The sequence below is a fragment of the Cricetulus griseus genome (assembly GCF_003668045.3).
Source record: "Cricetulus griseus strain 17A/GY chromosome 1 unlocalized genomic scaffold, alternate assembly CriGri-PICRH-1.0 chr1_1, whole genome shotgun sequence".
Classification (NCBI taxonomy): Eukaryota; Metazoa; Chordata; class Mammalia; order Rodentia; family Cricetidae; genus Cricetulus; species Cricetulus griseus.
The window spans coordinates 33,883,337-33,910,820 of NW_023276807.1; the positions used below are offsets into that span (position 1 = coordinate 33,883,337).

At 39.6% G+C, this 27,484-nt stretch overlaps 1 protein-coding gene across 12 annotated transcripts in view; it reads left to right on the forward strand.

Annotated features, from left to right (window-relative positions):
* Positions 1-27,484, forward strand: part of Neil3 (nei like DNA glycosylase 3) — a 124,748-nt gene that overhangs the window by 88,787 nt on the left and 8,477 nt on the right. For all 12 annotated transcript variants that reach the window (XM_027391049.2, XM_027391050.2, XM_027391046.2 and 9 more), the window contains 6 exons: positions 2,978-3,102; positions 15,347-15,481; positions 16,490-16,703; positions 18,551-18,625; positions 20,113-20,279; positions 26,168-26,337. In XM_027391049.2, coding sequence (XP_027246850.1) covers positions 2,978-3,102; positions 15,347-15,481; positions 16,490-16,703; positions 18,551-18,625; positions 20,113-20,279; positions 26,168-26,337 — 886 coding nt within the window. The remainder of the gene's footprint in view (positions 1-2,977; positions 3,103-15,346; positions 15,482-16,489; positions 16,704-18,550; positions 18,626-20,112; positions 20,280-26,167; positions 26,338-27,484) is intronic.

Genomic DNA, 27,484 nt, shown 5'->3' on the forward strand with positions numbered 1-27,484 from the left:
GCTGTTAGTCAATCCAGGACAGTCACATACTCGTTTACAGAAACAAAGCAGATATGAATGCATGTTTTCTCCTCACTGAGTCCTCTAGCCTGCCTTGCTAGTACTTGATAATCATACATAGATCTTTGAGTTCATTTGTGAAAGAGGAGAGAATTCAGACGCACAAGTTCTAAGGACATGGTGACACCTGAACCAGTAATTCTGATGCTAGAATCTCTCAGGTTCTTTGAGTGTTTTATGCAGAACTGGAAAGCTTTTGTTTATTATGTGTTTATTAATTAATTAGTCTGAGCCTGTAACTAATTACCCAGCACAAACCACTAAGCCAGTTATGGTAGCATACACCTTTAATACCAGCACTTGGGAGGATGAAACAGGAGGATTTCTGTAAGTTTGAGACCAGTCTGGTCTACATGATGAGTTCCAGGATTGTCATGGCCCAATCTCAAAGAACCAAAGGAAATAAGAAAAAGAAAAGGTAAAGGAAAAGACTTAAAAACCCTGTAAGGTTCCCCCAACTTTAGGCAGTAGAAAATAACATGAGCCATATCTACTGCAACCTTGAACAGTAGAAGAATGGCTGTTCTTAGCCTTTTTACATATTTGCTTGTTATTTCTCAGAAACACTATAGTTTCTTAAAAACAAAAAAGACCAATTTAGTAAAATTAAAGAATAGACATTAGAATTTTAAGGATTTAGAATAACATGTACTCATGAACCAGAAGTTTGAAAATGGTAGGAGAATATTACTTTACCTGAAATTGAAGACTAGATAAGACATTTTTTCACCCCTATTCAGAATCTTCTGGGCCACCACCTCTGGCCCTTTGAGAAGAAAGAAAAAATAAGTCAGAGGTAAATGACAGAGTATCCAAGATTAAGAGTTAATGTGTATTGTGTAGCGTGCAGTGTGTGTGTGTGTGTGTGTGTGTGTGTGTGTGTGTGTGTGTGTGTGTTTCAAGGAAGAGGGCTAGATTGATACCTCAGCTATTTAGAGAATTTGGTGTAGAATCATGAGGACCAGAGCTCAGATCTGAGTACCCACCTACCAAAATGAGCATTCGTTTCAAGTGCCTGTAACCCAGCCCTGTGTGGTAAAGACAAGACACTCACTAGGGTTGACTGGATTTCCACTTGAGAAAACAAGCCTCGGTTTAGGGAAAGACCCCATCTCAAAGGAAAAAAACAGAGTGAGGAAAGGGATACCCATGAACCTCTTCTGACCCCAGAGGGTATGCATGCAACTCTGAAACATGCGAGTCTAAGCTCATATAGATGGATGTTAATAAAATTTTTAAAATTATTTCAAATAGATTAGGGTTGAAGAGAAGGCCTCACAGTGAAGAGCACTTGCTGCTCTTACAGGGACCTGAGTTGGTATCCCAGTATCCACACTGAGTGCCTCCTAAATCCTTGAAATTCCAGCTCTGAGGGATCTGCTCTATCCTTGATGGGTACCTCTGCATACACACTAAAGTAATTTTGAAAATCTTTTAAAAAGGCGCAGGTCTCATCTGTGCCTATTTTACCTTTTGTAATGCATTTCTTGTTATTTTTATATGCAGGAGTGTCTTATCTCCATTATGCACGTGCACCACATGTGTGCCTAATGCTTGAAGAGCCCAGACAAAAAGCATGGGGTCCTCTAGAATTGGAGTTAGTTATGAGTTCTTTGTAGGTGCTGGGGACTGAACTCGGTCCTCTGCAACAGTAGTGAGTCCTCTTACCCACTCAGCTCTGTCTCCATCCTTATTAAATATGTCTAATATTTCTATTAAATGTTGAATGTTCATTAAATGATGCCTGTGAAGCGTATCTAAATGATACAGCATGATGTACGGAACACTGGTTTATATACTGCCCAGATTAAGAAAACAAACATTACCGATATCTAAACCAAATCCCGTTCCTTACTTTCCCCCATGAAACAGCCTGTATTTCATATTTATGTTTTACATTAGTTTATGTTTGCAATCACATGAATTGGAATCCTAACTATATTGCTCAGCTTGAAAGGCTGAAGGGAAAGTGCATTTCCTTTTTCTTGGTTTAACATTATGGTTTGAGTGAGGTGGATCTTGAATTAGATTCTCTACTCTGGACACCAGGCTTTAATTGGCATCTTCCACAGACCATGGGAAGGGAGGTCTCATTTCTTAGCTCTCCTAAGTGTACTTGGGCTGCAGCCTAGCTCAGGGCTTTGCTAGTTCTCTCCAACTTTTAGTGTGTTTTTTTGTTTTGTTTTGTTTTTGTTTTTTGGGTTTTTTTTTTTTTTTTTTTTTTTTTTTTTTTTTTGGTTTTTCGAGACAGGGTTTCTCTTTGGTTTTGGAGGCTGTCCTGGAACTAGCTCTTATAGACCAGGCTGGTCTCGAACTCACAGAGATCCGTCTGCCTCTGCCTCCCGAGTGCTGGGATTAAAGGCGTGCACCCCCACCCCCTGCGGATTTTTGACTTAACTATAATTGCTGAAAATTTCACTAGTACAATTAAAATCTTTGTTTTCATATTTCATTCATTTCTTTTAGCAGTCCAATCGGAATAGCCCTTCAAGGACCTTGACTATATATATTTCTGGAAGTAGAAAGCTTTATTTGTTAGTTTTAACAAAATTCTCATAACTTTCCATAATTTCATGTACGTGCATGAAACACACACACACACACACACACACACACACACACACACACACACACAAACACACACTATGGTTTTGGGAAAAGGTCATCTTCATTATTTACAGTGACTTTTATTTTTCAATTAAAAACATTGGCCATTTTCTTTTCCAGTCACTGCATAATAATAATTGAAAAAATATGTGTATAGATGATTCCATTATTTGGTGTCTTAGAGTTCACTTTTCTTTTAGGAATGTACCTGGTCATGGAATAATAGGAATGGATTTAAGAATTGCATTATAATTGTGTTTAAAGGTTTCATGTGTATGTGTGTGTAATATATGTATGTATTTCCTTCTAGGCTGCTACAGTGAATACTAAGGATTGTGGCTGGGAATTCTTGAGACTGTTTAATGGATATGTTTACAGTGGCGTGGAAACCTTGGGGAAAGAGCTGTTTATGTACTTTGGCCCAATAGCTTTACGGTAAGACAAACCTGTACAATACATCATGATGTTCCATGTTTAAATGTACATGGAAGCGTTTGGTTGCAGCTGGCCAGGTTTCACATTTAATCATGTAGAAAGTGTTCCAGATTTAAGAGAGCTCCAGTATGAGAGGATTCTATGATGGGAAGAAATGAGTGCAAGAAGAATACCTTGTGATGTCCTCATTATTTGGAGTCCATTCAGTTTGTCTTAGGAAGAAAACATGGAGAGCCAAGCTGGGCTTCTCTTGTGCATCAGAGCCACGCCTCTTTTTTGATTTTCAGCAAATGTTAATTACTTTTGGTAACATGCCTTATTCTGGATTTGTGAGAGACTCGAATTTGGTTTAAATGCATTGCCAATTTTTTTTTTTTTTTTGCCTGTCTCCTTTCTTTGTTGGAAGCTGTAAATGTAACTTGAGAATTTAAACAATTCGTAATCCCACAGATGTACTAAAGTTCTTGTGAGAATATATGGATAATATATTAGCAAAGGACAAGCCATGTATGTATGTGTGTATCTATGTATGTATGTATGTATGTATGTATGTATGTATGTATGTATGTATGTATAGAGATACATATTTGGCCTTGATTAAGTTGATAACAATTAGACTTGCATGACCACCTATTTACCTTGCAGGCAAATGAGACAGGTCTATGAGTTGAAATGTCTGTCATAGTGTAGTGTGGTTTCAGAGGTTAGCCTCGGGTTTGACAAACTGAATATGGGTTTGCTTCCTGGAACTTTTTGTTGTTGTTGTTGGGGGGCGGTGTTCCTTTAAGACATTGACCCGCTCTCACCTGAAAAGGAAAAGAGAAAAGAGCTGTTCTTGGATCCCATGCCTCTATCTGAAGGTGACTAACATTCAGTGAGGTGACATGACTCTCTGTTATTTATTGCATCTCATCTACTGCATATTTGGAGTTCTTCAGGTTTCTGTAATTGCTTCCCCTGTGAGGTGTTCTCTTAGTTGTTAGCAGCTTCTGTCCTTGGGCAACATTGTCACATCATGGCCCTTCCTAGTCTGGAATTGATAACATCAGCATATGTCTGCTGGTTCATGCACTAATGATATATTGCTGGTTACATTATTACTTTGGTAGATTGATGTGATTGAAAGGAAACACTTAGATCTGGACAGAGTCACACACAAAGGGATCCATGGATGATAGTTGAAAACATCTGTCTGTTATTGATTCTTGCTGTTAGGTGTAGATTTATTTTGGTAAGATGAAAGGGAGGCTTTTATCAAATGTTCCCCACCAGACTGATAAAGAGGGAATCATTTCTCAGTGAAGAGCTGTCAGTAAGTGTTCCATGAAGTTCTAAACAAGGGCAATCACATCTTCAAGCTACGTGAGCCAGGATCATCCCTGGAGAGTACCTCTCTCAGTATATGGGTGGGAAAAGAATTCACCGGCTTGCTTACTTTGAATTTCCTGCGGTCCTAATTCTAAGTAACAATTCAAGGTCACTGGCAGGTGTTGTAATTTGGACTTAGTGATCAAAAATCACCTGCATTTCATATGACAATATGACTTTATTTTTTTAAAAAATGCACTCCTAACCTTTGCTTCTTAGGAAATAAATGACTCCATCAAAGAGAGATGGTGTTTGTGTGAAAGTGCAGGTCTGTGCACTGTAGAGAGAACTGAAGTCTTCATTTTCGACTTTCTTTCTTGCCATAGTCCTTGTCTGTATCTCAGAGAGTATATAGGGAGAAACATACTTAGATGATTTCTTTTAGTTCTCCAAATACCAAGATTGGCATAATCAGAATTCCCTTTGAATGTTAGTCATAATGCATGTTCATTCACAGTGAAATGATCAACCTCCAGAGATTCATTTGCTTATAAAAGTGAAATATACTGTAAGAGAATAATTCAGTGATCCACTCTAAGAAAGCTAGCTGTATAGAAAGCTCCACTTAAGAAAAATCCAAATTAGAGAGTGGAATATTTTTGTTAGGAAATGTTTTATCCAAGGGATCTTAATAGTACCGTGGAATACTAAACAGTGTTTCATACCACACTTGTTTTATAGGCATTGTCATAGTATGGTGAGATTAATACCTATATTAACACTCTCTTTAACTAAAACAAGGTGTAATAATTTTTGCCTGTATTGTTGTCTGGTATGTGCATGTATGTGTGGGCATGCATGCCTCAGCACACATGTGGAGGTGAGAGGACAAATTTGTGGAGTCTGTTTTCTTCCCATTTTATGTTGGTGCCAGAAAACTCAGGTCACCATGCTTACATGGCAAATGCCTTACCCATAGAGTCATCTTGCCAGCCCTCATTCTTAATTTTGTAATAAATGCAACAAATACAACCACAAACAAAGAAATATAAAAACGTACAATAACCCCACTACCAAATCTAGTTTTTGTTTACTTTAGATGCATATATGGCTATCATAACATGTACATGTATCAATGTGTCTATCCAGTTAGTCAGATCTACCATACAGAATAACTTTCACCATCAAAATGGATGTAACTGTTCCATTTTAAAGTACTTGGATCTTTCCAATTTCCGATTTATGTGACTGATTTGCAAACCTATTCAGAGACTACAAACTGTATTTATACTATTTTATAGATTTTGCCATTGGACTTTCAGAATTAGTTTTGTAGTTTAAGTGATATGAACCTCACATCTGATATACATTGGATAACATAACCATTTTCCTGGTTTGCTAATCTATCCTTGTGGGAGATCTATAAACTACTTATAAAGAGTTTTACAGCTTAAGACAGTTTTCATATTCTATCACAAAACATGTTGGATGACCTTAAGTACTATGAGAATTCTAAATTAAACCATATATGTCATAATCATGAATCACACACATATGGGTGTTTTTTCCTGCATGTGTGTATGCCTACCATGTGCATGTATGTCCTATGGGCCAGCAGGGGACATTAAAGTTCCCTGGGATGGAAGTTGCCCATGACTGGGAGTCACCATGTGCTGGGAACTCAACCCAGGTCTTCTTAAAACCTGAGCCATCTCCCCAGTCCTTGGATTTTTATTCTTTGTAAGACTGTGTGTGTGTGTGTGTGTGTGTGTGTGTGTGTGTGTGTGTGTGTGTGTGTGTTATGCATATATGTGACTATAAGATGTGTGTATGTGTGTGCATGTATGTGACTATGGTTGTGTATCCATGTGTACGTGGGAGTTTATTTTTTTTTCCTCCCAGTTTCTATCCAATTGTCCTGACTGACGCTTTTGTTGTGGCAATCACATTTTCTCTAGTAAATTTCTTTGCAAAGTTATTGAGAAACAGTGACCTCATCTGTGTATTTCTGAGATCACCATGTTCTTTAATAGATCCAGATATCCAATTTCATCAATAATGCAGTTGCTTAAAGTAGTTTTAAAGTAAGCTTAAATATGGTAGATGACTCATCTTGCTTTATTCATTTTTCAATGTTTTTATTTGTTCTTTGAGAATTTCTTACAATATATTTTGATTGTATTCTTTCCCTGCCCCGAACTCCTTCCAGACCCTTCCATTCTTTCTATTCAGGGGAGTACGGTTATAGTCCCATGCATGTGGGATGGACCGGAAGTATTTGTCCTTTCCATCACATCCCCTTACTTTTCTCAACTAACGCAGAGAGACGAGTTTTTAAGGTTAGAAACACAGTGACATTAGCTCACCTTCCTTTGTCCTTTTACACCCAGCATTCCAAGGAACAGCCAACTCAGCATAAATTCAGAAAACAGGTCTGTTCTAAATATTACTGTCTATTGTAGCTGATACTAGTTCCCTTTGGATCTTTGGCCCTCCAGAGTGCCCTGTTAATATGTTCAGACATTTCATCGCCCCCTTGAGGTGGAAATAGGAAAGGGAGTTTTAAGGACACAGTGCTGATACTCCTTGCAGTTCACATATGTGATAAATTAGACAGATTGAATTTTGAGGGATCCTTGTATTCTTACCATACCCTCTATTTTGCTCTGATGGGTTATCCTTCCTGCATCTTACTAGATAGTCTTTTACTGACAATGTTTAATGTTTTTGTTTTCATTCGAGATGTTGTCCTAAAGTTTTATGTTTTTATACACTTTGCTGTTTAATTCTGGCATTAGGATAATACTGTCTTTCAACGAATTGTTAATTTCTCTGTCCTATCTGATTTTGATTTATGTTTGTACTAGGACAATGTTAACTCGTTTATTGTGTTTGGAAGCCTTGGAAGAAAGGAGAAAGCAAAACAGATGACATAAAAAAAAATGTAACAACCAGTGTGATAGTTAATATTGACTATCAACTTGACAGGATCTAGAATCATCTAGAAGATAAGCCTCTGGGCGTAACTGTGAAGGATTATCTAGATTGTATTAGCCTCTAGCCATGCCTGTGAGGAAGTATCTTGATGAAGTTATTTGAAGTATGAAAACTCAGCCCAAAGAAGAGCAGCCTGTGTTCTGGGAGGAATGTAGCTGAGTAGAACACAAATGGCTTTCTTCTTTCTTTTTGCAGAGACAATGTGAGCAGAGTTTTTCAAGCCCTGACTGCCTCTATAGGGATATATACTGCCTTGAGAGGGGTACACACTGCCTTGATTGGGGTAAATACTGCCTTGATAGAGGTACATACTGCCTTGGTAGGGGTATATACTGCCTTGGTAGGGGTATATACTGCCTTGATAGGGGTGTATACTGCCTTGATAGGGGTGTATACTGCCTTGATAGGGGTGTATACTGCCATGATAGGAATATATATGTGTACACCCTTGAAGTTTGAGTCAAAAGGAACCCTTCTTTCCTTTTTAGATCGCTTTTATCAGGTTGTCTTACCCCAACAACACAGAAGTTAACAAAGACAGAGAAGTGTTGCACAGAGAGAATGAGGATTTAGGGTAAGTCAGATGGTCTAAAACAAATACTTGTAACTTTGAGCCAAGGGACAAAAAGACGTTTTAATAGAGTTAAAGAGGAATTTTCCTTGGCAAACCCTACGTAGTAGAAAGTTCAAAGAGCCTCAAATAGAAACAAATATCCCTCACACATACCTAGTGGTTGTGCTAAAAGCCAAGAATGAAGAGAAATGCTGGAAACAACTAGATTAAAGGAGACATACAAAGAAACAAAGTTGAAAACTACACTGGGCTTTTCATCAGAAACTCTGCAAGACAGAAGACAGCAGGGAAGCCTCCAAATTGCCAGAACAATAAACCTCTCAACTGAGAATTCTAAAGTCACCAAAAGTGTGTATTGAAAATGAAGGGCGATAAAGACTTGAAAGGAAACAAATGAACAAAGCTATGAGAAACAGCAGACATGCAATGCTGAGCAGTCTGTCTGTCTCACATATGGGATAAATAGCTGGTAAGAATTTGAATTTTCGGGAAGAAAGCAGAGTAAACAGGAAATACAGCAGTAAATAGATTTGTTGTCTTAAAGTGTGTCTAAGTCAATGCCTTTCCCCTTTGTTTTATTTGTATTACTCAATGTTGTTCACTTACGAGTGCACTTTGTTAATCCACTGATTGAGGCGATGCCTTGTCACTGATGATTTTTAGTTAAATATGTTAACATTTCTCATTTGTTCATGTGTCTTAATTTAATATGTCAATCATTAGTATCAATGGATAATTGTATAATGTAAAATTACTATAATTAGTGTTTAATTATCACTTCACTAAAATTACTTTTTTGACACCTACTTTACAGTTGATATTCAATCTTTTAATTTTGGGGTATCTGATAACATGTATAAGTATATATACTCATTATATTATGTTGTATATAATACATAAATGTGAATACACACATATGTATAAAATCTTAGCTATCATTTTTTAGAAGAGCCTTATGTAAATGTTTAAGCTTAGAAATAGAAACGGTTTTTCTGTTGAGTCCTTAGAGTATGGACCTGAGCGAATCTAGTAAGTAGTTAAGTGTTTATTGGGTTTGGTGGGATGTGATAAGTATTGGATCTCCAGTTACTGTGTACTCCTGCCAATGCAATAAGCCAAATCAAACCGAATTAATAAATTCAGATTTAAAGAACAGAGCAAAGCTGAAAAGTAACTCCCGGGTGACACTCAGGAAGTCAGGAGATAGGTCACTTGGCACGTCTGTGGGCCAGGTCTTAAATACTCTGCGGTCTTGAGCAGCTGGGGGTTGTGGGGACTGACCCTTGGCAAGCTTTCTGAGGGGTGGGATCTGGGATGGGAGGAGTGGGGCCTGAGGGGAGGTTGTGGTGGTTGTTTTCCACTGCTTTTATGACTTCAGAACTCTTTACTCCTTACAAATCTGCTGTAAGAATGACATGAGGTAGATCCAGAGTCCCCTGAGAGGCTATCTAGCAAGGAGAGGTCCTTCTAATGCCCATCTCTGGGGCTCTGGGCAAGCAGCTTCCTTCCAAGTCCTATTCCTGTAGGACTAAAGGCTGCTTGGGAGATTCAGGGGGATGGGTCTGGGTGTCAGTAAGCTGTCCACATGCTCCCACCCCTGCCCTGCCGAGATTAGTCTGGGTTCACAAAGCTGGAGAAATTGAGGTCATTGGGGAAAAGGGGGAAGCTCTTGGAGGACAGACCTGGGCAGGTTGAAGACCCTTGTCAGGGCCCAGTACATCTGTCCTTCCACATCCACTAGAACTCCCCAGGGGACTGTGGGGGAAAAATATGGTTCTGCCCCTCTTCTTACCTCCTAGAATTGTGTGGGGGAGGTGCTACTCTGGACTAAGCAGTAGCTGCAGACTGTGAAATGGAACTTTTGTGATGTCAGTGTAGGCCCTGCTCCTGGATATCTCTGTCCATCGGGCTCTACCCCACAGAGCACTCAGCCAGCCCCGGGGAGACCTCAGGCTACCAGACTTGATCACAAAGCTCAAGATTACAGCATCAATCCACCCACTCCCCTCCACCACTATGGTAAACTATTACCATTTCAAGGTGTGAGGTCAAATGCTTCCAAATTTATGAAGCATATTGCAAGCTGCCTTTGCACTGGCACCCCAATAAGAACCCACCAAACAAAAAGGAGGCTGAAAAAACTCAGGCTAGTGTGTTAGACCTACGAGGGCCTGTCAGAGGCTAAAATGTGATCCATATATGACCGTGAGGTCTACGTCAGTCTTTCGACTTTGATATGGAAATAACAAAAATAATCAATGACTGCAAGATTAAGGAAAAAAATGCATTGTGGAGAGTGGCCAGGAGAGCGTGTGGAGGAAGAAGACAAAGCTCCTGTCAGTGATGGTGAATGGAAAGGAACTCCAGAAGTGAACAAATGAGAGCCACCCAGCCGGGTCCTGGGCTAGCCACCATCATTAAAGGCCACAGTTAATGATTAAGGGTAATAAATGTGGCAATTTAGTTCGTATAGAGACCTCTCCCATCCTTAGGGATGGAGTGTGTGAGTGTAGACCAACTGTGGCTGTCACAACTCAATCTACACACTCCCCTCCACCACAATTGGCAGCTACTGTTAATGGTTGGGTATGCAGTCAAATGCTTCCCAGGAAATTACTGCAGCATATTGCAAGCTGGCTTTGCCTTGGTACCCCAACACAAACCCACCTAACAAAGAGGCTGAAATATCAGGCTGGTGCCTGAGGTAGACACTAAAAAGTGTTCTGTTTATGACCAAGAGCTCTATGAGAGGGCTGGTGGAAACTATGACCCATCATCACCTGGTTTACATGGAGCCTTTTTGGGCTTGGGTAAGTTCCAGGCATTCATGAAGGCCTTCTCATCCTCGGATAACCAGGGCCCTGGCAGAGGCAGCCACACCACTTTCTTTCTACTTCCTCTTGTGTGTGGAACCAGTCTTCATTCAAATTAGACCATTTGGTTTTCATCTGGTCCCTCAGTTTGCTGTTCATCTCTAGGACTGGAAGACAAGGCGTTGCATAATAAGGAAGAGGAGAGTTTTGCCTTTCTGTCCCTTGGGCAAGCTGCAACCCTGAGTGACACTGTGGGGTACCAGGGAGGCCCTGAGAGCCCCCAAGGAAGGAGACAGATAAGTCTTCCCTCAATATGGGAGATTTTAAATGTTAAAGGGAGACTCTTTTGCCAGAGCTGAAGGAGATGGCAAAAAGGGACTCAGGGTTTTGGCTGACATCTATTATTTAAATGACAAAAATGTGAAGTCTTGGGAACACATCAGAGTATTAGGATGTTTGTAAAGTCCCAAATGCAGAATTCATACTTCTCAGTGAAACCACTGTTCTGCTTGGCTGTGTATCTTCCGGGACAACACACATGTCTCCTCACCCCTGATAAGGAATCCATGGTAAATATGGATACCACCAAAGTCCAGCTTGGTGAACCACTGAGTTTTATTGGGGTTACTTACAGGACTATGGGTTAGGGGTTACACCAGCAGAAATGACTCCTGCATGGATGACAGGTCTCAAAGCTGGTAACCCGGGGCACACTGCACGGCCTCCAGGCAGCTCAACAGGTTGGAGAGTGTCTGTTCTAGGTGCCTCAGTTGGTCTGAACTTCTTCCAGGCAGCTCAGCTGGTTTCTGTTTCTTCCAGGGAGCTGCTGTGGTCTCTGAGTCATCCCTGCAGTTTGGCTTTGCCCCTCTGAGAGGGATTATTACTTTTTATTGCTTATTCTGGCAGGGAGTGGCCTGGTGAATCTGGTCAGGTTCAAGGCCATCCTAAATATATTTTGAGTTGTTTACCTTCCTGCTTAAGGAGCATCTCTGTAGTATGGACTACTTCAATCTCAAAGAAAACTTATACAACAGAGGGTTGGACCCAGGACTTCCCACATGGTAGGTAAGCGCTCCAGCATAGAGTTATGTTGCAGGTCCAACACAAATATTTTTACTTTTTGAATGACATTTTGGCTCATACACAAAGACAAAGAAATTGCCGGTATAATTGACAGTGTATGTACAAGTAGTTTGTTGGGTTATTTAAGACAGGTTATTAAAGTCTCCATCTGGCTTCTAACTTGCACTGTAGTAGAAGATGGCTTGGAACTTCTAACTCTCCTGACAGGTTTATTACACATGTTTTAGAAACAAAAACATTGTCATAACTGGGCCTTCTGACTTATGCCTGTGATCCCAGCTCAGGAGGCTGAGGCAGGGGGAATCCAAAGTTCCAAACTAGCCTGAACATTTCAGTGAGATCTTGTCTCAAAAACATACAAACAAACAAAATGGCTGGGATGTAGCTCATGGATAAAGAGGCAGAATATGCCAGGGTTTGGACTTAAATTCCAGAACTGAATGGCATAACCACCACAGCCTGCTATATACAGAGCAACGGGCATTGTCTCGTGTGTTCCAGCACTTCCATACACACACTGGCAGGACCAGGGAACATTTAGATTCTGGTCACTTCCAGGGATGTGCCATCAGTTTCAGGGGGTCTGTTTCTGTACATGGCCCATCATAGTGCCCACTCAGGCAGCAGTGTTAAGAGTCTGGGGGGGGGGGGTCACTGAGCTTCCGTGCCTGTAAGACCGCGTTCTGGCTGCACTTGCCTGTCTATGGAGTGGTTTCCCTGCACACTTCTTCCTGTTCTTTTGAAGTTGAGTGAGTTATTTCATTCTTTCTTCCAGCTGCTGCTGCTGCTGTTGTCACTGTGTAGCCCTGGCTGGTCTGGAACTCACTGTGCAGACCAGGCTAGCCTCAAACTCACAGAGATCCTCCTGTGTCTGCCTCTCAAGTGCTAGGATTAAAGGCAGGTGCCACCACACCTGGTCCTTTATTCTGGCTTGGTATTCTGGGTCTTTCCATGTCTTGCAAACATGTCTCCCATTCTGCAAACATTTTAAACATCAGTAATTAATGTTGAACATTAGAAAAAGAAAGAAAACTATCTTAGAAAAAGAAAGAAAATGATCCAGCTCTTGCTGGTGCTGCATGGGTAATGGATGGGTTTCCCCTTGTTTCTGTTCTGTTCTCGGCTTCCAGCTGACCCGAAGGTTCATGTTAGGGTCTCTCTCCATTCTCCCTTCCCCAGCAGTAGACCACTGTTGCCCTTACCCTGTGAAAGTTTTCCAATAGAACAATGGAGACGAGGGTCTCATTTCTTCTCAAGGGGCTTTTGTGTAGACTACAGCCTCTCTCCTGGCCATGGCAGGCAGTCTCTGTCATGACTTCTGTGGATGTTCTCGGGGTCCAGATTGTCCCCTTTCTCTTGCTGAAGGAGAAGGAACAGATTCTCTGCCAGATTCTGTGCCAGCGTTAGCTTCTAGGAAACGATAGCTTTTGTTTCCACCTCACTCTTAGCAGGTACACTCCAGCCCACACCTTGTGGCAAAAGGATTTCCTATCTTATCCCAGGCTTTTACATCTTGAAAATCAGGGTCTATTGAGGATGCAGTTAATGTGGATTGAAATGGAGTCAGAGCTAGTTTGAAAAACAGATGGTTTATTAGGAAAGTACTCACACAATGGAGCCAGTCCTGTACAGCCAGGCAGGTGAGGGAACAGAGAGCCCTAGGAGTGACCCCCATATTTAAAGTCTTGCTACATCGCTCTAACCATGCCCAAGTGTGTGTGGTCATCGTCACTTGTGCCAGCCTTCAAGACAGGTGTAGCCAGCATTTCCCCCTATAAGGGTCAAACACACTGCTGCAGCAGGGGAGGTTTCCTGATCCATCTGCAGATACAGTGTTTGCTTCCACTCCCTCAAGCTGACAGGGTTTTGTAAGGATGTTTCCAGGGTTCAAAAGGCAGCACTTTTCACACCCAGCTCCTCCATGCATGCAGGGATTAGAAACCACCACACTACCCCACACATGCTATTTAAAACTTCCCCAAAAGTTTTACCCATTTTGTTAATGGTAGCTTGTTCATAGTCTTTCCCGAATGTAATATGGGCCCATGAGCTGATACATAGAGCATAAAACCTCGGTGTCAGTTGTTCTAATAACGTGGGTGCTTGCTGTGCCTCAAAGAATTTCATGATGCTGATGTATTCTTCCTGGAAAAGGTAAATAGCAATACACATGGCATTTACTTGTTGATTGGAGCTCAGTCATCAAAATAGTTAGCTATTTAATAATAGAAATGCAAATTAATACAAGGTACAGTAGTTTTATGTACATTTTGCCTCTCAGTTTAATGTATTTGCAAGACAAAGGCGTACTTGATTTGTTTGTAGTTCCTGTTGGGGCTACTCCTGCCTCGGACCTGGGTTTTGAGGTTTTGGATGTGGATGCAGTTTCATTATGGAAAGTGATTTAGAATCCACTTTATGAGCCATGCAGCCGAAAAGATTTTAGATATGATGGCTTCTGGGCATGACAGTTGTACACCTTTCACTGGGGCTGAACCTCCATAAGCTAAATTATGAAGTACTTACAGGCACACATTTTTCCTGTCAAAAATGATGGGGCATGTAAAATTCATTTATGATTGATAGCGGGGCACACAAAGTTTAAAACCCACATTTTAAAAGTTAGACTTGTTAACCTTGTACAATACCATAAGAGGATGCTTTGGAATTAGAAGCACACAGCAGTAACATTTGCTGCCAAAAGAGCCATATTTATTAACTCAACAAAGCTATAAGGAAACAGATTTGAAAGGCAGAACACAGTATTTCATCTGCAGAATAATTTTTGATCTTCATCGGAGGTCTCACAAAATCACTTCTTTGTAACTGGACATGCTAATCAATTCTACAAAATCTGAAAGGTTATGAATTTTTCATCACTCCATTGTAGCTTTGAAGTTAACTGTAAATATTTATAAATCCCTTCTTCCCAATATATATAAAAGTAAATGAAAATGAAAAGAATTGGACAAGTTTTTGACTCATCCTCTATCTGTGTCTATCACCCCCCCCCCCCGTGTGTGTGTGTGTGTGTGTGTGTGTGTGTGTGTGTGTGTGTGTGTGTGCACAATACTTCAGTGCTTAGATCAGTGGGGAAGAAAAGTGTATATTAAACTGTAGCCCTTGTTTTGCAAATCTATCAATTCACTGTGGCTACACTAAGGAATCTGAATGTTAATGGCATGTTAATGGCTTTGTATAATTAAATATATAAAGATGCTAGACTGTTTTATGAACAAAGATATTTTATCTGACTCACTCTTGGAAAAGCAGGCATGTTCTTTTGGGCTAAGTGTTGGGACCTTAAGATTTCTCTAGGAAGTGATATTAGCACTTTAGCGATCTTTTCCTCCCCCTCTTTAAAAATAGCTATCCTGCTTGTCATTAGTTTGCTTATAATTTTAAAAAAGCAAATTATGTGATACACGATGTGCTTCTGTTACTCAAAAATGGGCTGGCTCTGTTTCAGGATTCATTTTGGGATGAAAGGCTTCATCTCGATTAACCCAGGGGAATGTGAAAATAGAGGTGGGGTCTCCCCAACTTTCCAAGTGCAGCTCACCCGGGACTTGATCTGCTTCTTTGACTCTTCAGTAGAACTCAGGTAATGTTAAAAAAAAAAAAGTAATTCTTAACTAAAAATGGTATTTTAATAAAAAAATAAAAACGAGATACCAGGAAAAGGAGTTTTTCTTTGTTGTTCTGTAGTAGTAGTAGTAGTAGTAGTAGTAGTAGTAGTTGTTGTTGTTGTTGTTAGATAGCAAAAGAACTAGCAGAGATGCTAAAATTGTAGCACAGAGAATAAATATTCATAGATTCTGAGAAGGGTACTTAGTACGTTAGCTGCAAAACAGCATAGCTGGTATCTGTAGTTTGGTTTCAACATCACACATGTTACTTAAGAAAAATTTTATAACAGATAAAATAATATTGTAAAGGAACCTTCAGATATCATTATTAAGGTCATCACTGTTTGTGGGGGTCCTCTAGCTACCTTGCCTGTTGACCATCAGGTCAAGCAGGGAAAGAGGCAGAGGGGGTGATAGAGAGCTTTGACAGCCTCTGAACGTGAATGGAGACAGTCCTCTGGTACCCAGTTTTTTGGTTAATCAGTTCAGCTTTAATCCAGAGTATAAGGAATATATTGCTGAACCTGGGGACAAACCCTAATTTGTATTAAGTGGCATGCTCCTATCACAAGGTTAGTATGTGGCAGTAGGTTTCTGTAGCAGAGCTCATTATCACAAATCTGTTTATCAAAAATCAGTGCCAAGGGTCAAGCTAAACTAAAAGCATGCATCTAGTTTAGAGACAGCTTTCAGATAAGGTCAGTCCTCCAGGCCCCAGGACATTCTCCAGATAAGGGCAGGTATAGATCAGGAGACCTTGCTGAGAGAGAAGGTGTTCCATATTGCCAAGCTTAGAGAAAAATCTGCTAGGTTTATGGCTGACTGAGGCCTCTAACCAGCAGCAATGTATTCCAACAACTGTTCACCCAAAGAACTCATAGGCCATAATTTATGTGTGTTTGCATTTAGATCGAAGCCCATTCAGTGACTCTAAACTTACGAAGTAGACTTGGGATTAATATGTTGTATACTTCTTTCTATAGAAATTCAACAGAAAGCCAACAGAGAGTAAGAATGATGGAAGAATTGGATGTGTGTTCACCAAAGTTCAGTCTCTCGAGAGCAGAAAGTGAAGTTAAACAGCAGAAAGATCGGATGCTATGTGATGTGGTACTGGATCAGAGAGTGCTGCCTGGTGTAGGGAACATCATCAAAAATGAAGCTCTCTTTGACAGCGGCCTCCATCCAGCTGTTAAGGTAAAGTATAAGTATTGTCAAATTTGTTTCTAACTTGTTTTTAAATAGGGTAAGGATCCAATGAGAAACAGAAATCTATGCTATAACAACATATTCTGTACATACTCCGGGCATCTTTTAAGTCTTGGCTTTAAGTGTCAGCTCCCTGGTGTGGCCATCTCTGACTCCCTGTTAGAACTGCAGTATCTCAATTCCTGCCCCTCAGTAGTCCTTAGCTTGCTTTGATTTTATTATCCCCATGCCTTCTATTAGTTTTACTTTCAAAGATATTTTACTCATTATACTTACTGTTTAAGACAAAAACAAAACTGTGTCACCTATAAGGAGGGCAAATGTTTTCTCTGCAGTGATGTTTCACTGAAATAGTGAAACAGCACAGTGACTAGCTTTAGAGAGATCTTTGTGGAATGTATGAATAAATGAATCAGGCTTAGCATTTGTATACAGAAGGATGACACACTTGACACATCTGAGAACTACCTGGGATTAGATCTCCAAAGAAACACTCAGTTTGGTGTTAGCTCTCTAGGTGCTATAGACAGTAATTAAGCTTTTGTTTTTTCTATCTGACATAGTAAATATATACTCTACACTACATGCATGAATTCCCATCTATAGCTGTGAATAATAGAAAAAAAAAAACTTTGGGAAAATGATAAGGATGAAATTTGAGTAGCAGGGACTAAAGAATGAATGAGCCAAGAGCAAAAGAAGCAAAATTCCCATTTCTCTAAATTACATTAGCTTAGATTGGCATGAAGAGAGAAAAGCTTTGGACTGCTAGAGTGGGATACCAGGACAAGGAATGGCTTTGGTTTTGTTGTTTGCTCTTCAACTGGAGAGACCTGAACTCTTATTTTTCTAGGATACAGAATGAGTAGAGAGAGGAGCCTTGAGAACAATGATTGAGTACTGTTATTCTTTTGTTTAAAAAGAAGAAAAGAGAAATGCTGAGACATGAGACATGTTGAATATAAGTTTATTATAAGGCCCGGCAGAATAGGGAGACTAAGAAGAGGAGAAGAACAGGGTAAGTGGCTGACCGCCATGGCTGGTCGCCGCAGAGAGAGCGCATAGGTGAGAGAAAGAGTAGAGAGGAAACAGAGAGAGTAAATGGGCAGGGATCTGTCTTTTTAAAGGGGTCCTCTGCACCTGCGTGCAGACTCAGTTCCCATGGAACCTTGGACTGACCAGGGTACTGCCTGTTCCACCAGGTAACAGGAACAGGCCAGCATAATGCCTGAACCTTTCAAGTACAGTTAAGAGAAGGGAGAGACTGGAATGGGAACATTTATCCTTAGATTTATTTCTATGAATATGAAGTCGGCACTTAAGGCTCTTACCCAGATTTGTTACTATGATCTAAATTCTAACTGTATCAACTATTTCTAAGTAGAGCTTCTTACGTAAATTGTTTTTTTACACAAGTCCACATATACCTCTTTATTTTCTGCATATAGTTTCTCACTGGCTTTGGTAAAATCCTAATCATTAGTAATTAAAATTTAAAAGAAACCAATTAATGATAATTTGTTAGATTCTGCCTTTTTAATGCTTAGAACATCTTACTTCGGTGCAGCAATACTGAAATAGGATCTTGACAAAAGAGAGCTTTTGAAAATTCACATAGGCTTCTCTGGAGAATGTTTTCTAGAAGAGAACCAAGGGCGTGGGAGATGGCTTGTCTAACATGTATGACATCTTAGTTGTGATCCCCAATATTGGAGTTAGTTAGAGTGATAAAGAGAATGTGCATAAATTTTGTATCTGTTGTTCTCTGTAAGAGAATGTTAAGTAGATTTTCTTATAGTCATGCATAAATTATGAAATGATGTTTTCCCTTTAAGGTGTGTGAGCTCTCAGAGGAGCAGACCCATCACCTTGTGAAGATGATCCGTGATTTCAGCATTCTCTTTTATAGGGTAAGAAAGAATATTTCCTACCATGTGTTAGACCAGTGGATCCCTCTTTTGACCTTACCAGGGTGTTAAAGCTGCAGGTAGCCCTCTAGTGGTAAGATTCAGGGAGCATGAGTGACACCTGAAAGGCACAATTAGTGTCTTAAAATTTTAGGTCATAAGTCAATCTCAACTTGCCTCGCTGTGAATGTATTTAGTTATATTTCCACTAAGTTGGATAACAATCGTGTTAGTATTTTAATTGAATTCTTGTTATATTTGGACATATAAAACACAAAGCATTTAGACAGACAATACTTAAGGATAAACAGACTTGGGTTCATTCGGGTTTTGCCAATGATTATGTGTAGTTTAGATTATTTAGATAATTTAGTTTTTTTTTAGATCTATATGTACAACAAAAGCTCTTCTAAAGATGACATAAGTTCTCATTAACATGTTAGTTAGCAAGTTGTATAGTGTTCATATAGACCTCAGTAAAAGTGCTTCATCTTTTAAACAGTGGATTATCATCATTAAGCCTGTTTTACCATCACAATTCAAAATGTGTGTTTTTAATGTGATCATAGAGGAAGGTATTATAATGGGCTTCATTAATTGACCTAAAATGTTAATAAACATCTTAGAGTACATGACTACCTTCAGTAACAATGGCAATTTTACAGTGACCTATGCCCATTTATTCTTCCAGAGAAAAATGACTATAGAAAACAGTCCATTTTGCCCACAGCAAATTGGGCATTTCACTGCCTTGCTTAAATTAATGTATGTTGTTTGTATAGTTTCAGCCCCTATATAGTCATATTTCAGCATTTTTACAATTTCATTCTGCCAATGGAAACCAAAACTATTCTCTTTGTAGGTACGTTAACACATGTGTGTAGCATAAAACTATGGCAAAAAAACCAAAAACAAAATGACTTTGGAAACTAAAATAGAGCATATTCTCTGTTAGGGTAGTATTTGAGTTTTTATTTTCTTTTCTGGCAAATCTTTAGAGTTCAAAAAAAATTCCTTTATCAGGCTAACAAAGAAAATGCTCTCGTTAAATTTTATACCCTAAAAATAACTTTTTTGGCCGTTGAAACTGAGTGAGTAGCTTCCTTGTTCTAAAAGCAATCAGATTTGAAGCTAATCTAGCCCTTTTCTTACAACCATGTAATTATGTTTAATTAAGAAAGCCTTAAAAGCATAAAAGACATTTTAAAATATAGAACTTTTATATATCATTTAGATAAGAGGATAAAGCAGAGAGCAGTTTGGAATACTAATAAGTTAAAACATAATGACTCAATTATTTCATGCAAATCTTATTTGATAGATATTTCTAAATTTTGTCAATACCTTTTACTTTGATGAAAAATTATTATATGGAACTAAAGTACAAATTTTTGACATTTGCAGAGAGGACTTAATTTCCTGAATGTATTTTGTCCCACATAACAACAATCTTGAGCATAATAAAATATTGTATTTATTTTACTTTTTAGTGCCATAAAGCAGGATCTGCAATTTCTAAACACTATAAGGTTTACAAGCGTCCTAACTGTGGTCAGTGCCACTGCAAAATTACAGTGTGTCGCTTAGGGGAAAACAGCAGGATGACCTATTTCTGTCCTCACTGTCAGAAAGAAAACCCTCAGCATGTTCAGCTATGGTAAGATATCTAACTTCAATTTTCTCTCTGAATGGCTTCTAATCAGAACATGTAACTGAAGAACTGCCAGACTACTGGTAGCATGTACTTACCACAGAACAAAGAGACTGAAAGCATGTATGGAAAATCATTGCAGAGAGATGGGTGGAAATTGTTGTCAGACCCAGAATCAACACACGAGAACAAGAATTAATTGTCTTAAAAGTTAATAAGAATCATAACAGGTCTAATTGGAAGAATGGTGCAAAACACTCAAAACCAAGTATTAGAAATTTTGTCATTGGGAAAGTTTGGATAGAATGAGGAAGACTTTTGAGTGAAAGTGGCAGTAGACTGTGTAAGAAGGACATTTCATGGGCCACATGAATAGATGGGTAATGGCCAAAGGTTACCAGCATAGTATTTTTAGGTGAAGCATTAAATGCGTAGCTCATTTCGAGTGGATGCAGAAATGAACTGAGACCTGAGCTTTGGTGACCTGGTGCTGCTGATTGGGAGCAAACAAAACGATGTGATTGGGAATTGGACGAAAGTAGGCACATTACTGAGCTGTGCAAAACCCGAGGAGGAGGGTGAGCTGCTATTCTGTGGAAAGCATAGAGGGACGACTTATGTTTTCATAAATATATGCACATCCACTTGTCTTTTTTCCATCTGTGTTCTATTTCTGTATAACTACTCTGCCTCCCAAGGATTTTATACCCCCCTCCTGTCAGCCTGTTTTGTTGTCACAGATAGGAGATATCATCAGACGGCTGATTGTATTTGTTGTACGGCTTTCTGGTTTTATTTTTCATGACACAGATATACAGTTTTTTTTTGACTCCATGCACCTAACACAGTACCCAGCTCATAGAAGCTCATAGAAGTATATTTGTCTGTTGCATAAATGATCAGTGTTCTATGTTTGTCTGGATTATGTAGCTGCTTCCAGCTTTTGAGGTTGAAAGTTTTCCTTTTTTCTCTCAAGTAGTCAGTAAATGATATTTTATCATACAAACAGGATATTGGCCAATCCAAAGTGTTTGGAGATGAGGTTTAAAGACTCCTAGAGTTCCGGAAAGAGATTTAGTTTTACGTGTCCCGGGCTGTGTAATCCCTCTCCTCCCTCTCACCTTAATCCTGTTTTTTTTTTTATTAATATTTATTTTATAATGATTTTTTATTTTTTTTTTTACATCCAGACTTTACTTTCCCTTCCCTCCTCTCCTCCCAGTCTCTCCCTCTCCCCCATCCACTTCTCCTCCGTTTCTATTTAGGAAAGGGCAGGCCTCTCATGGATATCAACCAGACACAGCATATCAAGTTGCAGTAAGACTGGGCATCTCCTCACATATGAAGGCTGGACAAGGCAACTCAGGATGACAAATAGGGTCCCCAAGACCAGCAGAAGAGTCAGAGATAGCTCCTGTTCCCTCTATTAGAAATAAGTAACACCAAGTTAACCAATTGTAACATATATGCAAAGTGCCTAGGTCAGTCCCATGCATGCTCCCTGGTTGTTAGTTCAGGCTCTGTGAGCCCCTGTGAGTCCAGGTTAGTTGAGACTGTAGGTTTTCTTGTGGTGTTCTTGACCCCTCTGGCTCCCTACAATCCTTCCTTCCTTCTCTTCCACAAGATTCCCCAGTTCTGCCTAATGTTTGGCTGTGTCTCAACATCTGTTTCCACCAGTTGCTGGATGGAGACTCTCGGATGACAATTGGAGTATAGCAAAGTATCATTAGGCATCATTACACTGACATTTTTTTTTCTCCAGTCGTGTTTGGTTCTATCCTTGGTCTGTGTGCCATCCAACCTCTGGGGTCCTGGTGCTTCAGCCAGTGCCCGGGCTCACTCTTGTGGCATGGGTTTCATGTTGGACCTGTCATTGGTTGGCCAGCTTCACAATTTACAGCAGCACATCTTGAAGGCAGGACAACTTATAGGTCAAAGGTTTCATGACTAGGTTGGTGTAACGATCCGCCCACTGGAAGTCTTGCCTGGTTACAGGAGACAGCCAGTTCAGGTTCCAAATCCCCTATTGCTAGCAGCCTTTGCTAGGGTCACTCCCATAGGTTCCTGGAAGTTTCCATTGCACTAGAATTCTAGCTCCTCCCCAAATACCCCACTTTCCAGTATTCTCCCCCTCCATCACCCTCAAATGATCTCTCCTGTTCCCATCTATTTTCCCTTCCTAGAGAGATCCATGTGTTCCCCTTAGAACTCTTCTTGTTACTTAGGCTCTCTGGGTGTGTGAATTGTAGCCTGGTTATCCTTTAGTTTACAGTCAATATCCATTTTTAAGTGAGTACATACCATGTTTGTCTTTTGTGGTTTGGTTACCTCATTCAGGATGATTTTTTCTTGTTCCCATCCATTTGCCTGCAAATTTCCTGATGTCATCGTTCTTTACAGCTGAGAAGTATTCCATTGTGTAAATATACCACATTTCTTTTATCCATTCTTAGTTTGAGGGGCATGTAGGTTGTCTTCCAGGTTTTGGCTATTTTAAAGTTTGAAAACCAATACTACTTGCTCCATTATTAAGATTTCTGTGAATAAATACAATCTGTTATCTCCACTAAATATTTGAGCATTTTTTATATTAACTAAATTGTTTGTTTTAAATTAAACTTATTTCAAGATTTGGGGTTAGAACTTGGTGGTATCACAATCACCTAGCAAAGCTTAAGTCACATTTTCAATCCCTAGGTTCTAGAGAACCCTGCAGAGAGGGGGGAAGGGAGGCAGATGAGAGGGAGGTAGAGAGAGAGGGGGAAGGGAGGGAGGAACATGTGGAGAGGAAGGGAAGGATAGGGAAAAGAGAGAGAGAGAGAGAGAGAGAGAGAGAGAGAGAGAGAGAGAGAGGAGAGTTCTCCATTTCAGGATAGCTTAAAGAAGCCTGTGAAGACCAAGAACAGTGATCCCAATGGTTCTGCACACACAAATCTCCCAGCTCTATTAACTCTCATGAATGCTTCCTAAATTTTTTGATTTTTGTTGGTCACATCCCATTATAAATGCCTACCTGATTTCTTATTGGCCCTTAATATAGTCAGCATAACCTACATATGTGGATATTGCTGTAATCTGGTGAAACTGACACTTTTATAGTCTCAGAGTTTTGTTTTATAATTTCTGTGATGTACTATTTACTTTCTGAGTATATGCAGGCTCTGGGAATGCAAGGCAGAATGTCACATGACCCCTCAAAGTTCTCTTTAGTGAGGCAGGAAACAGGTACATAACAGACACATAACGGGTGAAGGTCCTGTGAAGGATTATATTTACTTTAGTGGCAAGTGATAGGAAGCAGATCTATCTGGGAAGGACAGGCTCATCTTCATAAGGTTAGTATGGATGGAAGTAGGCCTTCATCACAAACAAGAGGCCTAGTATTTCCAAGAAGGGAACTGGAATGTGGGGAAAACAGAGAGACCCTCACAGGTGAGTGTCCGGCTGTTTCACTGCTGTATAAGGACATGTCCATAGCTCTAACCATCTGGAGTAGGAAGTGTTTGTAATTGGTTTCAGGTTGCTGAGAACTTAGTGCAATTAATAAGCCAGTTCTTACCGTGGTCCTCACCTGCCAGGAGGGTGGAACAACTTGAGGGCACTTGGAAGACACGAAGAAACCCTATGGTGACTTAGTAGTGATTCCATAAGCTTCTTTGGGGTAGAGAGATTGATTGCAGTTGCCATGTCCAAGATACAGGTTAAAGGGGTAATATAGTCAAATGGCTATTGGGGTAGTTAGTAGTCTTACCTGAAAAGCTATAGGAACTGGAGACTCAGGACTGGAAGCTATGCAGGCAACCAGATAACCAGTGCTGTCACAGTGCGCCTCCAACAGACAGCTGATCTTAATGCTTCCATCCCCCTTCTTGTCCCCCTTACACTGTTAGAAGCACATACCAGGCTGCAGAAGATTAAGTTTAGGGTTTGCTGATGGACTGGGTGTAAGATATAAGGACATGTGAGGATGGAGGCTAGAGTTTTGTCCTGTTCTGTTGAGAAAGTGCTGATGCCCTCTACTGAAACAAAGTAGGGGGGTTACAGATGAGTGCATCGTGTGGATTTTTGTTTGCACTAGTGTTGTGTGGGTTTTATGACAACTTAGCACACTTTCAGCATAAAGCAAGAGAAATTTGCTCACTCAAGTTGGGATGCCAAAAGATTGAGTAATTTCATCAGACCACAATAAAGTGCTGACAAGTGTGTGCTCCTTCTGATGGTCCCAGGGGATGATTCACCCCTTGCTTCTTTGAGCATCTAGTGGCTGCCAGCATTCTTTGACAGGCAGTTCTTATGTCACTGTAGTCTCTGCCTCTGCTTCGGCAGGACCTTCTCCTTTTCTGTGTATATAAAGTCTGCCTTTCCCCTCTTCCTAGGTCAGTATCCTTAATTTCAGCCGAAAAGGCTGTTTAAAAATCAACATTGTCAGCTCTCTGATATTACAATCTGGTGTCTTTGGGGGGCCCTCCTTCAGTCTACCACTGCACGTTAAGTGTGAATTCTTGTTACGTATCCATGCAGAGACTGGGGAGAATTTATTACTGGGTGATTAAGAAATGGAGCAACAACAGCAAAAAGAGATCCAAAAGCTTCCAGATGAAATGATAAGCATCCTCTTATTACAATAGGAGAAATTGACAATAATATAAAGCCATGGACACACTCAGAATCTGAAGGTCATTTAAATTGGGTTCAACTATGAATAAATGCAGCCTGCTGCCTTTTGGAGTAAGTCTAGGCCAGGAGTTAAGTCAGGGGAGCAAATTCTATGGCCTTTGAGTTCCCTACACATTTGAGATACTGAGTGTTAGAAGTCAAGGTAAAGATAAAGGAATCATAATGAGGTGTCTCTTTCACATTTCATTGTACTATTCATTATTTTACGAAACAAGCCTGGATGAAGGGCTGGTGTGTTTGTGTATTTGGAGCAAGAAGTTCTAAAAGTCAAGGCTTCCTTTGACAGAGAATCTATGCTCTGAAATTAAAAAAAAAATTAAGGTATGTAGGCTTTTCTGCAAGAGCTTTTCTTGGTGTTAACACTTGGAATCAGTGGCACTGCTTAACTGCATGGGATCTGGGATAGGAACTGTATTAAAGCTTTAGAAGGGTACTTTCTTTCACTCAGTAATGGCCAGTGGATTCCAGGTAGAGAATCATGATTCACATTCTTCACTAAAAACCAGTTTTATTATCTTTGCTGTTTGTTTCTTAACCTAATAACTACCTAGCTAAGAGTGATTACTTAGTGAACATAAAAAGGGTTAATGAGAACTAACAAATAAGTATTTTTTTTTTCAGCACTGCTGAACAAATACTATTGAAAAATCCAGAATTTCTAGAATTTTCTTTTGTGGAAACATGAAATCATGTAAAGCTTTTCTCATGTTATATCCTCTTTGTATTTTGGTTTAGATGTATAAAAAACTGCATTTTTTCAGTTTCATTTTTGGGGTTATAGTATAATCACATCATTTCTTCCTCTCCTCTTGTAACCCCCCAGCCCTCCTGTGTGCTGCTCCTTACTCTTTCAAGTGCATGTCCTGTTTTATTTTTTCAATGTTCTGTTTTTAGGATAACCTTTTTCTGATTTAATTGAATAAATAACATTTCAACTTTGCTCTGGAAACTGCTATTTAAAATCTTTCCAAAATATTTACTGCTTTTGTTTTTTTTCTAACATACATAATACTTTTATTCTCTATAAAAAGTTTATTTATGAATTTAGTAGCATTCAGTAGGACTTAGGATATAGTTTTCATATTGGCCAGTAATGACTTCTAAATAATAATAATGTGGAGTTGGGGTACTAATGTTTCTACAATAGTATCTAAATGATCCAGAATGTATAAGAATGAAACACTAAGAAAATAAATGATTTAAAAATTTATTTACAGCAAACTGCCAACGAGAAAAGCTGTAATCAGCTGGACCTCTGGGAGAGAAGATTGCCTTATGGACTCAGTGGCTCGGAAATTTGAAGAGCAGTGGTCCTGTGTGGTCTGTACCCTCATAAACAAACCCTCCGCTGAGGCCTGTGATGCTTGCTTAACTGTAAGGCCTGTTGGTAAGACTGACTTTTTATTTTGAATTCATAAAATTTGTAAGAGGATTTATTGTATAGGCAGGTATATATTTTTCTCCACCTTGATATTCCATAGCCAACTAAAAGGCTTTCTTTCTCAGATGTTTAGGGGAATTGCCAGCCTTTTTATGTAAACTAGGCTCATAGTCTGTTGAAAATATTAAAAAAAAAAAAAAAAAAAAGACAGGGAGGGGAAACATGCTTTTCCTAGAACAGTGCTCGCCTTTGTATCTCAAACACTGAGATGATCACATCTGTTCTCTACTGTTTCTAATGAATTATTCAATAAAGCTTTGTTTTATGCAGATTTCAGCAACTTTCCAGTTTGTTATTCAGTCCCAGTGTTTCATAAATTGAAAGGGAGGAATTCTGTAAGAATATCTTTGCAGGTGGAATTGAAAAATGCTGAATTTTTTCTCTTCTTTCTCCTTCCTAGCCCTTGTTATTAAAATCTTTACCCAGACAATTGTACTGATTTCATTGAAATCCTTGAAAATAACTCTTTAGAGCTCCCAATCGCATGCGTTCAGAGAATGTAAAACCTCAGAGGAAACCTGTGATTAAGAGCCATCTCACTGATGCAGCTCCCATTGTGTTCGTCATGTGTTATTTCTTTCCCCAATTAGACATGAGAAAGTTCCTTCTTGACTTAAGGACCCCTGCATTGTGTTAGTGGCTGTATTGTGTTTTGTTCCCTGGGCCTGTGAGGCAGGCATCACCCCTCCAACAGCTTTGCTAAGTAGCAGGAGGGACTGTCCCTCCTTCAGTATCAATCACCCAAGAGAGAAGCTTGGAAAACCAGTCTTAGTTTTCTGCATTTATTTCAGCATTCTGAAATGCCTTTATATGTCTCATCAATTATTTCTTGTTACTATGAAGACATATGTCCATATAGTAATATATATATAATAATATAGATCGTATCATGATGTTGATTCCAAAATTCCAGGATATTTCTTGAAACATTCTCATCAAAATCAAGTATCCATAATTCTTCTTTGCTAATCTTAAGGAAACTTTTCATTCGGCCTATCAATCATATGAATATTCCTGCCCTTATGTTAGTCTCTAGCTGCAGAGCTGAGACCTTATGGGATATCATTCTTAACCACCAGTGCTAATTGCTTCA